This window comes from Scylla paramamosain, chromosome 9 (genome assembly GCF_035594125.1).
Source record: "Scylla paramamosain isolate STU-SP2022 chromosome 9, ASM3559412v1, whole genome shotgun sequence".
In the NCBI taxonomy this organism is placed as follows: domain Eukaryota; kingdom Metazoa; phylum Arthropoda; class Malacostraca; order Decapoda; family Portunidae; genus Scylla; species Scylla paramamosain.
Window position 1 is genome coordinate 10,805,001 of NC_087159.1, and position 12,500 is coordinate 10,817,500.

The 12,500-nt window shown below is 39.3% G+C and overlaps 1 protein-coding gene across 3 annotated transcripts in view; it reads right to left on the reverse strand.

Moving 5' to 3' along the window:
• The window catches only part of LOC135103567 (atypical protein kinase C-like), a 100,991-nt gene that overhangs the window by 84,392 nt on the left and 4,099 nt on the right, over positions 1 to 12,500 (reverse strand). For 2 of the 3 annotated variants that reach the window (XM_064010007.1, XM_064010006.1), the window contains exons 2-3: positions 7,915 to 8,036; positions 7,394 to 7,483 (exon numbers count right to left, since the gene is read on the reverse strand). In XM_064010007.1, coding sequence (XP_063866077.1) covers positions 7,394 to 7,483; positions 7,915 to 8,036 — 212 coding nt within the window. Of the gene's footprint in view, positions 1 to 5,941; positions 6,192 to 7,393; positions 7,484 to 7,914; positions 8,037 to 12,500 lie in introns of those variants that run through there. The other variant, XM_064010011.1, reaches the window with a different exon arrangement.

Below are 12,500 nucleotides of genomic sequence, written 5' to 3' on the forward strand. Positions count from 1 at the left end.
ATAAGAAGAATGAATGAAAAGCATAGAGCGCGGAGGTTAATATTACATGTATACGATAATGTATAAGAAAATAAATAAATAAATGGATAGTAATAACAAGCGATAAGAAGCATAAGGCATGATGGTAATTGGGTAATTAGTGACCCAGCTTTGGTAAATTGTAAGATACGTACGTAAGGTTATATGTTAAAAAATAAATAAATAAATAAATAAATAAATAAATAAATAAATAAATAAATAAATAGACAAATAAATAAATACATAAATGACGGAAGGAATACGTACGTTAATGTCAAAAGCAGATATGATAACAAGTAATGGATGAACAGAGAAACAAAACGGTAAATATAAAACAATGGAGAGATTGAAAGAACGAGAGAGAGAGAGAGAGAGAGAGAGAGAGAGAGAGAGAGAGAGAGAGAGAGAGAGAGAGAGAGAGAGAGAGAGAGAGAGAGAGAGAGAGAGAGAGAGAGAAAAGCTGACATTTAAGTATAAGAACAGGTAACAGTAATAATTGATGTCTACAAAAGTACACAAGTAACACAGATGACGATGTTTAGTATAGCAAAAAACAACAGGTAACAGAAAGTGATGTTTACCCAAAAAATAAACAAATAAACAAATAAATTAAAAAAAATACGTGAACAGGTAACGAAGTGAAGTTTTAACCCTGTACAAGAACCAGTAAAAAATAAACAAACAAAATACATATAAGTTAATGTTAAAAGCAGCAGAGGTTAACGTTTAGTAATTAGAGAGAGAGAGACAACAGGTAAGTGGACAAACTGGGAGGCGAGAGGAGTAACAAAGCAAATGATAACGACACAATTAAACAAGGAAGTGCGCAGTTGTCCCGTAAGAGGTTAACACTCAGTGGGAGAACAGCATATGGATAAACTGCCAGACAATGAATGGGAAATGAAGCGGTAAAAATGGCACGAACGAACGAGGAAGTGAAGTAGCCAATAGATAAATATGGCAAAAAAAAAAAAATTAGACACGTAAGTAGTAGTAGTAATAGTAGTAGTAGTAGTAGTAGTAGTAATAGTAGTAGGACAAAACTAAACCTTTATACACACACACTAAGCACAACAACAAAACAATAACAAACAAAACTCACCGAAACACAATAACAGAAAACGCAAGTAGAGAAAGTGAATGAATGGATGACTAAAGCATTACTAGTGGATGGATTTTGACGAGGGATGAGTGGATAGACAGGTGAGAGCATAGTGCAGGTGAGTGGATATACTGTTATGTAGAAGTGGAGGGAGTGGACAAGTGGACAGATGGATAGATCAAATAGTGCATGCTAAGGAGATGGATCGATAAGAGAGACAAAGAGAGGGAGAAGATAAAATGGGGGAGAGAGAGAGAGAGAGAGAGAGAGAGAGAGAGAGAGAGAGAGAGAGAGAGAGAGAGAGAGAGAGAGAGAGAGAGAGAGAGAGAGAGAGAGAGAGAGAGAGAGAGAGAGAGAGAGCGCATGATACAGTTCCCGCAGCGTAGTGTGTGTAATACTTCCGGTGACCTTCCGGGGAGAGAGAGAGAGAGAGAGAGAGAGAGAGAGAGAGAGAGAGAGAGAGAGAGAGAGAGAGAGAGAGAGAGAGAGAGAGAGAGAGAGAGAGAGAGAGAATGTCGTTAGGCGCAGGAAAAGAAAACTCACACATACCTACATAAACTTCACGCCTCTCTCTCTCTCTCTCTCTCTCTCTCTCTCTCTCTCTCTCTCTCTCTCTCTCTCTCTCTCTCTCTCTCTCTCTCTCTGTCTAGACTCCACCAAACAACACCTATAGCTTTACCACATCCCCTTAATATCTCCCATTACTTTCCCCTCTTATCCATTTCTCCTTGACCCAATACTCATTCAAGTCCCCCTCAACCTTCCCCTCCCTTATCCTTCTTCCTCCCTCCCGTCACAACCCCCTACTACAGTCCTGTCTCTCCTCCTCTTACTTATCCTTTCAGTTATCTCCTCTTCTTGTGTATGGATTTCTATTTTATCATTATTCTCTCTCTCTCTCTCTCTCTCTCTCTCTCTCTCTCTCTCTCTCTCTCTCTCTCTCTCTCTCTCTCTCTCTCTCTCTCTCTCTCTCTCTCTCATTGTTTCATTCTCTCGTGCTCATATTTCTTTTTTTTTCTCTCTCTCTCTTTCTCACGCTATTTCACACTTTCACTTCCAACATCCATTCATTCGTTCATGCATTCACTTACTTCAATTCACTCTCCTCCCTTCATCTATAACAGTGATGACAGTGAAGGGAATGATGGTGAGGCGCGTGATGTTCTGAAGTAAGGAAGTCGAATGAGAGCGAGAGAGAGAGAGAGAGTACTTTATCTAACAGAACTGCTCAATATACAAGCTCATTCACTCATCATTTACCTGTACAAACCTAATACTCATCCAAATCTCTCCTTCCAGATCCTTCACACAGACACCCATCCAGCAACACACGAAACACAAAGTAACACAAAGGAAGACCAAACACCAATACACAATAGTTGACCCTCACAAGACAAGCCGGTGACAAGGTAGATCATAACAGGGCAGTCAAAGTGAAGGCCGCCACCACCTGTATCACCAGATGTCACGGCTTGCTGAGGTCAGGGATAAGTAAAAGGCATTTGTAGCATTCCCAGAGGCGCCTCGGGGGAAAAATTTATATACTAGAGGTGGAATTCCTACCCTCAAATCCTGTTTCCCCCACTTCTCCTCCTCCTCCTCCTAGTCCTCCGCTCCTTTTGCACCTGCTGTTGTTCCTCCTCCCCCTTCCTCCTCCTCCTCCTCCTCCTCCTCTCCCTCCACCTCCTCCTCCTCCTTCTCCTCCTCCTCCTCCACCCTTTCCTCTTCCTGTATCATGGGAACACACACGTAGGCAGCCACGATTATGCGGGCGGTATGTGCTTAAGAAATTCCTGACGGTAACTTGGGATGATGAAGTGATGATGATGATGGTGATGGTGATGATGATGATGATGGTGATGATGATGATGATGAAGGAGGAGGAGGAGGAGGAGGAGGAGGAGGAGGAGGAGGAGGAGGAGGAGGAGGAGGAGGAGGAGGAGGAGGAGGATGTCAAGGTTTCATGAGCAATTCCTGGCGGTAACGATGAAAGATGAAATGATGATGATGATGATGATGATGATGATGATGATGATGATGATGATGATGATGATGATCTTATTACTGAAATAACACCAAGACCAAAACAAAAAGGTAATGACAGTAGTAGTAGTAGTAGTAGTAGTAGTAGTAGTAGTAGTAGTAGTAGTAGTAGTAGTAGTAGTAGTAGTAGTAGTAGTAGTAGCAGTGCAAAAGTTATCTACATGTATACTACTACTATCACCCCTAACTAATGCAATGTGTGCGTGTCTGCGTACTGTGTGTGTGTGTGTGTGTGTGTGTGTGTGTGTGTGTGTGTGTGTGTGTGTGTGTGTGTGTGTGTGTGTGTGTGTGTGTGTGTGTGTGTGTGTGTGTGTGTGTGTGTGTGTGTTTCCCGGAGTCAGCAGCAGGCGTCGTCACTTGAGAAAGACCAAGATGATGGGCGACAATTGACTCTAATGTCTTCCGGGAAACGAATGAGAGAGAGAGAGAGAGAGAGAGAGAGAGAGAGAGAGAGAGAGAGAGAGAGAGAGAGAGAGAGAGAGAGAGAGAGAGAGAGAGAGAGAGAGAGAGAGAGAGAGAGAGAGAGAGAGAGAGAGAATGCCCTTTAAGTCTACACTTCCTCTCTTATCGACCAGAACAACAACAACAACAACAACAACAACAACAACAACAACAACAACAACAACAACAACGTGACCCAACACTCGGCAGTAAAATGTTATTATTCATGACTATAAAAAATAGAACCATATGCATTTCTTTCTTTTTGTTTACGTGAAGACAATGCATGAGAGAGAGAGAGAGAGAGAGAGAAGAGAGAGAGAGAGAGAGAGAGAGAGAGAGAGAGAGAGAGAGTGAGAGAGGAGAGAGAGAGAGAGAGAGAGAGAGAGAGAGAGCAGTAAATGGAGATGCAGTGTTATTCGAGGAAGTAAATAGAATAAACAAACATGAAAATTTGACGAAACTTCCAAAAAAACACGAGAAAATGGAGGACCTGTTTAAAAATAGTGAATAATAAATAAAGGATAAACAAAAAATAAAGATATGAAAAAAAAAATCCATCACATACGTTCCTTTAAGTTCCCCAAGACAAGGAAACGATTTATTTCTTTTCCTACTTTAGTTTTTTTTTTTTTTCTCCATTTTTCCTGCAGAGATTGTTTTGGTAATACTTTGGGAAGATTTACAACCACAGCCGAAGAAGGAAAGGCAGGATGAAAAAACACACACAGGGCGATGTAGTTCATTTTAACTCACCTTGAACATCATTAGAAGAAGAAGAAGAAGAAGAAGAAGAAGAAGAAGAAGAAGAAGAAGAAGAAGAAGAAGAAGAAGAAGAAGAAGAAGAAGAAGAAGAAGAAGAAGAAGATGATGATGATGATGATGATGATGATGATGATGATGATGAGGGAGGACGTCAACAAACAACACCAATAGCAACAACAACAACAACAACAACAACAAGAGGATGAGGAGCAGGAGGAGGAGGTGTCGAAGGAGGAGGAGGAAGATTAAGGAAAAAATAAATAAATACGTAACTTCGAACCAAAAAGAAAAAAAATCTATGTACACATCCCACAAACATTATTCATATCTTCAATATTTACTAGTACGTGAAAATGAGACACATGAATAAGACTAACAGAGAAAAAAAAACAGACAATATGAAGAAGAAAGAAAAAAAAAATCAAATTACGCTGACAGTTCAAAACGTTGATAAGGAAACAACGAACAAACACACACACACACACACACACACACACACACACACACACACACACACACACACACACACACACACACATACACACACATTTAGTGAAGAAGGAAGATAAAAAAAAGCCATTATGACACTTACACCCACCATTAACGAGAGAGAGAGAGAGGAGAGAGAGAGAGAGAGAGAGAGAGAGAGAGAGAGAGAGAGAGAGAGAGAGAGAGAGAGAGAGAGAGAGAGAGAGAGAGAGAGAGAGAGAGAGAGTGCAATATGGTAAGGGAGGAAGAAGGAAGGAATGGGAGTGGGGGGGGGGAAGGAAGGGGAGGAGAAGGGAGAGATGGTGGTGATGGCTGCTGCTGCTGCTGGTGGTGGTGGTGGTGGTGGTGGTGGTGATAGTGAACAGTAGCTTGCTTGTAACTTGTGAGGACGTGATCCATACCACTATCACCACCCCCACCACCATTACCGCCACTCCCCCACCTTCCCCCACCACCGTCACCACCACTTATATGTCACGCCCTACGCCACCCACCTCACCAATCCATCCGCTTGCCGCAATGACTGACTGGCTGACTGACAGACTGACTGGCTCCTGGATCAACTAGAAGAGTGAAAGATTAACGGGTGAATAACTGACTAACTGACTATTTTTTACTTCACCAACTGACTGACTGATTGGTTTAGTGACTGACTGAATGAATGCATGAATCAGCAAACTTGACTGATAAAGGAATGTCTGACTGGTTTACGTAACTGACTTGACTCGTGGTATAAATGATGTAATGTGACTGACTGACCCGACTAACTGGCTAAATGTATGAATGAATGAACAGCTACCTCATCATAGCCGCAATGGTAGTGAATAACTTAGAACTACACTGACTGACCGATTGATTTTTTTTTTTTTTCAGACTAGCTCAATGGCTGACAAAAGGAACTGACTGACTGACTGACTGGTAGACTGGCTAAACAAAGATAAATCAACAAATCATCCAAATAACTAACAAACTGACTGACTACCGCAATGACTGACAGACTGACTGACTGACTGACAGATTTCGACAGGCAGGAGTGATGCAAGCAAGAACACAGCGAATAACAACACGAGTGACCTTACAGACCTTTGTGCAGCAGTGGCAGTGGTGGTGGTGGTGATGGTGATGGTGGCAGTGGGGAGGAGGAGGCAGCAGCAGTTGACTCACTACACTATTAACTGGAGTGGCCTGAGTTAGGTGGAGCAACAGTGGTGATGGTGGTGGTGGTGGTGGGCGGTGGTTGGCACGGTGTCACTGCCCGGGAGTGCCACACCTCCTGCTGCCTCGAGATCCTGTTACCCAGTGCCTCCCTTTCCCCTCTTGTCCTTCCCCCATCCTTTCATCTACCCTGACAACTATCCACCCCCTCCCCTTACTTCTCTTCTCCCTCTTCCCCTCCCCTTCACTCTTCTCCCTCCTCCCTATGTTCCTCGCTCTCCCCTCCCTGTTCTCTTCCTCCTCCTACCCTCGCTCTCCCCTCTCCTTCCCTTCCTCCTCCTCCTCCTCCCCTATGTTCCGGGTCCTCCCCTTCCCTTCTCTCTTCCCCCTACTCCCGTATGTTCCTCGCCCTCCCCTTCCCCTTCTCTTCCCCTCCTCCCCACAAAGGCGGAGTTCCCAGTGAGTAGCCAGCCTTGTCCCCGGAACACGCAAGTTCACACACACGCACACACACACACACACACAGGGCCACTGTCTCATCTCTTACTTTATAACATGAACGAGTTTATTCTTACAATCGCATTACCCATTGTATTTCCTGTCTTCTGTTTATATCATGTGTGTGTGAGTGTGTGTGTGTGTGTGTGTGTGTGTGTGTGTGTGTGTACAGTGCGATGTATCCATGTCAGAATTCCAACCGTTTTATTTATTTTTTTTTTTTCTTTTCTCCCTCTCTCGTTTCCCTGTGTTATGTATGTATGTATGTATGTTTGCAAGTATCTCACGTAATGCATGACCTACACCATCATCATCATCATCATCATCATCAACAAGTTACCACCACCACCACCACCACCACGACAATTACATCCTCTACTACTACCACCACAATAACAAGTACATATCATCAAGTGTTATCACAAGTAGTAGTAGTAGTAGTAGTAGTAGTAGTAGTAGAAAAAGCAACAAGTACCGCCAGGAATCAGTGTTGCATAACATGTGGTTTTTGTTTGATGTGGTGGGCAGCAAACCACACACAAACACACACACACACACACACACACACACACACACACACACACACACACATCACGTCATCTCATGAAGACAAGCATTTCCTTTTCCCGGAGCGCATCACAACGAAGGACTACCACCACATCACACACGCTTTTTTCTGCGCTTATATAATTATCTCCAATAACAGAGAGAGAGAGAGAGAGAGAGAGAGAGAGAGAGAGAGAGAGAGAGAGAGAGAGAGAGAGAGAGAGAGAGAGAGAGAGAGAGAGAGGAGAGAGAGAGAGAGAGAGAGAGAGAGAGAGAGAGAGAGAGAGAGAGAGAGAGAGAGAGAGAGAGAGAGCAAACAGCAGTACATCGGCTTACCATGGATGGTGAGCTCAGAGTCCTTGTTGAGGTCGTACAGTCTGAGGGCTTCATTGAGCTCCTGCTGGGATGAGATGGTGCAAGGGTCACCTGGAGGAAGGAAGGGAAGAGGAAGAGGTGGAGGAGAGGGAAAAGAACATAACATTAATACAGTCAACACTAATTATCTCAAACCATCACACAGGTTACAACAAATGTAACTGTATCCACAACTTGTATGTAGCAAGCAACAGTAGTGCAACAGTACCAAACAGTCTACACCTAAATGACTTCATACAATCTAACAAAACAGGATACACGTATTTAATTCTTTCAGTTTACGTCACACACAAACTAAAACTCTACAGATCATGGAATACACAAGATTAGATTAAAACAATACACATGCTTGCAAGGCAAAATGACAAAATAAAACTTCACACAAGCAGCCAAATTGAAAGATAAAAGATTGTACCTTGTTCTCTTCCTTCAAAAATAAGCATCCAAACACAGAACACTGCAACAAAGCAGTGGAGCCTCACCTTCCTCGTCGATCCATTTGACAGTGAACACTTGTGCCGAGTCAAATTTACATATCGCCCGGATCTCCTGCTCCAGGGTCTCCACCTCCAGCGCTGGAGGGATGTAGGTGATGTAGATCTCCCTGCAGACACAGCACAGGGGAGGAGACAGTGTTACATCAGTATATCAAAATCAGGTATATGACTGTAAACTGTCAGGTTAATATACAGAATATACATGAATATATAAAATGGCACTTCAGATTTTTTTAAATATGTATATGTGTGCTTATATAAACAAAAAGAAAATCAATGCAAACCATGCTGAAAGATATTGGATAAAGGTAAGAAATGTGTTACATTAAAAGTCAGGCATATATAATAAATGTATGCAATTATATGAACACTAGTAAAAACATGCAAAATTAAATGTACATATGGAAAGCTGTCACACTAATGTGTGTGTGTGTGTGTGTGTGTGTGTGTGTGTGTGTGTGTGTGTGTGTGTGTGTGTGTGTGTGTGTAACAATGTGTACACACACACACACACACACACACACACACACACACACACACACACACACACACACACACACACTTAAATTCAATCACCATAAAATACAGCATGATATGCACCTTGAGCCAAATACTGAACAAAATTTTTTTTAAATTGTTTCAAGTTAAAAAAAATACAATATTGTTTGCTAAATAAAAATAAATCAGTTTATGGACACCCTAAGCTCCACAAAACAAGGTTAATCTGTAATAATAAAGTCACACATTCACACTGCCACAAAGACACTTCTACACAGGAAATTCCACAAAAAAAAAAAAAAACAGTGTCATATAAAAGCCAATCATAACAACTTACGACAGTTGCTTTCTTTTCAACATACCAAAGCCAGTCATTCACCAAACCAAATCTTTCAACCAAACACATTACTTAGATCAGTACCCAAAAACCTTCAACTTGACAATGATGATAGCTGCAGTAAATCTCTACCAACAACTGTAGCACCATCAATAATAATAATAATAATAATAATAATAATAATAATAATAATAATAATAATAATAATAATAACAATAATAATAATAATAATAATAATAATAATAATAATAATAATAATGTGATACTATCCACAGCAACAATGCAACACAGGTTTGTTTGCACTGCTTTCACTGCTGCATGAAAATATATATTGAGTGTTCGTAATAAAACACAACAGTAAATACAAGCGGTGATATAACTTGCTGCTTTCATTTGTGTTTCTTTGCCTTCCTATAATTGAACCATTTCACCTGTGGAACTAAACTGGCCAGCCTGATTAAAACTCTTACTTATTTTAATTTATTTTAGTTATTAATTTCAATTTTTATTTTTATTTTTACAGCAATAAGATAGGTTGGTTTTTTTTTTCACACCCTTGGGCAGTTTCCTTCACACTGTAAAACCCAATACTTATTACTTCTATTTCTGTTTACTCTTTATCTTATTCTATTTACTTATATATTTTTGTGGAGCAGCAATAATATGGGTGTTTTTTTAAGTTCACACCTGCAGGCAGCTTCCTTCATACACTAACAAATCTAAACCATTGATTGATGTTAAGAGAAGAAAAAAACATATAGTTATATCAGGAAGCCTCTAAGTAAAACCCTGAAGGAAGTGACATTGGAAAGAGAATGGCGTCACATCCACACAGCAAAGGTCATGAATTGAGGCCTCCGGGCAAAAGAAAAAAATATAGAAAGAAAAATATCCGAGTAATGACTTGGTATATTTTGAAGGAGAGGAGGGAGGGAAGTTGTGAATTGCCATCATTTGCAGCACCACCATTTAACACCATTCCTCATCAACATTACATAACTGCCCATAACAACTGCTGCTCTCACTGTCATCACTTCCTAAGCCTGTTTTTTTTTTCCTTTTCTTTCTTTTTTTTTTGCATATTCATATTTCATTTCAATAGGTTTTTAATTCTAGTGTTAGTTCAATACTTGTACTTTGTTGGTATCCTTTCATTCAATGTTACTTTTTCTACAGCTATTTTCTTTGTGCCATGAAATATAACTTCAAGGAAATATAAACTAATCATTGGTAGTAGTAGTAGTAGTAGTAGTAGTAGTAGTAGTAGTAGTAGTAGTAGTAGTAGTAGTAGTAGTAGTAGTAGTAGTAGTAGTAGTAGTAATAACAGCAGTAATAATGTGAGAGAACAAGGCAAGCTGGTAACCAAGTGACGCAATTAAAAAAAAAAAAAGAAAGAGAAGCAACAAAATTCAAGTAAGAGCAAAACACCTGTTGCAATAAACTAGGCTCTCTCTCTCTCTCTCTCTCTCTCTCTCTCTCTCTCTCTCTCTCTCTCTCTCTCTCTCTCTCTCTCTCTCTCTCTCTCCTCCACCTGCAAGGGTCTGAAAGTGCAGCAAAACTCTACTCACAATGACCCTGGCACACTTAAGGTTAGCCTCCGACACAGTGTTCACTAATTCTGTTTAGCCGCCCCGTGAGAGAGGTCATGACAAAGCAATAAGAGTGTGCAGCAATCATGGTCACTTAATTATGCCTCCGTCTCAACACAATTTACTTTCTGGTGCTACAATGAAGGTTGACAGAAAAAAGAAACAAGAAAATCAAAATGCATTCCAGATATGTACATATATAAGTGTTAATTGGATGGTGTTTGAGTTAATGAGGTTTACAAATTAAGGACGGAATTATATATATATATATATATATATATATATATATATATATATATATATATATATATATATATATATATATATATATATATATATATATATATATATATATATATATATATATATATATATATATATATATATATATATATATATATATATATATATATATATATATATATATATATATATATATATATATATATATATATATATATATATATATATATATATATATATATATATATATATATATATATATATATATATATATATATATATATATATATATATATATATATATATATATATATATATATATATATATATATATATATATATATAGAACATTTTATACTTTTTAATTAATATTTACTACATAAATATAAAATCACATTACTGAACACAAAAAGCAACATAGCATCTGATCAGCAGCTATATTACTTTAATTTGTACATGTGTATTTTCTTCTTTTTACCCTACAGTGACACTAGTTAATGACCAACATCTAACACAAGAGTGATGCACATTTGAAAAATATACCAAAAGAATAATATGATCACCACAAGGCTTAGAAGAACTGTTCACATATCACTGTACAGCATAAGAGCAGAGTCCCATAGTGCTGTATTCACAACTGCAACATTTATTAAGAAAGTGGGCCACAGGATAGTGCAGCAGCACAGAACAACCTATATGCTGACCCAGTGTAGCCTTATAAAGCTGACATTACATAAGTGTTTCCTCTATAGCATGTTCCAACAAGAGTATGGAGGATAAGAAACCAGGCAAACCTGAGGTATTTGGTGCTCTGCTAACAAAACCTGCACCAGGTGTGAGGAATGGGCTGGGGTGCTGTCATGAGGCAGCTGCCAGTCACCCAACACCTACTGCACAGGTCCATTCTCTTGTACCAAATTGCATTCTTCACACCTGATCAAGGATTTCTTGGCTAAGCAATGAATTCCTCAGGCTTGTCAGGCTCCCTACTCTCCACACACAGCTCCTTGTGATACCTGAAGGTTCCCTAAGCTGAAGATGCTGCTGAAAGGATTATGATTTGAGAGCTGAAGAAACATCATGCATAACACAACAGCACATTTCAAGAAATGTTTCCAGCAATAGAAGTGCTGATGGGCTAAGTGTGTGTGTGTGTGTGTGTGTGTGTGTGTGTGTGTGTGTGTGTGTGTGTGTGTGTGTGTGTGTGTGTGTGTGTGTGTGTGTGTGTGTGTGTGTGTGTGTGTGTGTGTGTGTGTGTGTGTGTGTGTGGAGCTTCAACAGCCACACTTTAAAGAATGTTACAGTTAGATCCTAAAATAGTTGAGCCTCTTTTTGTCCCTTTGCCTACAATCTGATAACTATTAAAAGAACTTACATATTATGCTTCCAATGTTTGTGGGGAGCAGCAGATATCATTTATTTCCCATTTGATTTCTTGGCAAGATCCTCAGTTATATTTTCATCTTAATAATATAACTTTTAGAGTATGGTATGTCAACTCCCATAATGGTTAATGAACTGCAATCTGGTACAAAATTCAAATAATTTTGTTTGCAGTGATTTAAAAAAAAAAGGGGGGGAGGGGAAAATACAGAAATATCATCCTACTATTTTCACACAGTACAAAAAACAAGCATGAGATATTCATAACAAGTTACTTATTTTTTTTTATAACAATGAATGTGAACTTCACTGAAACAGAATTTAAATAACAAGTTAATACATAATATGAAGGTAAATGAAGAAAATATATGTAGAACAACCATTGCTTTCATACAAGGTGTGAACTCATGTCTGTGCTATTACTAGACTGATACTCTTATCACCTTGCCATTCAGCATACACTGCTGATAAGATAAATGCATTTGTATTCCTAATAGCTCCATATCTGATAGTGGCCATTT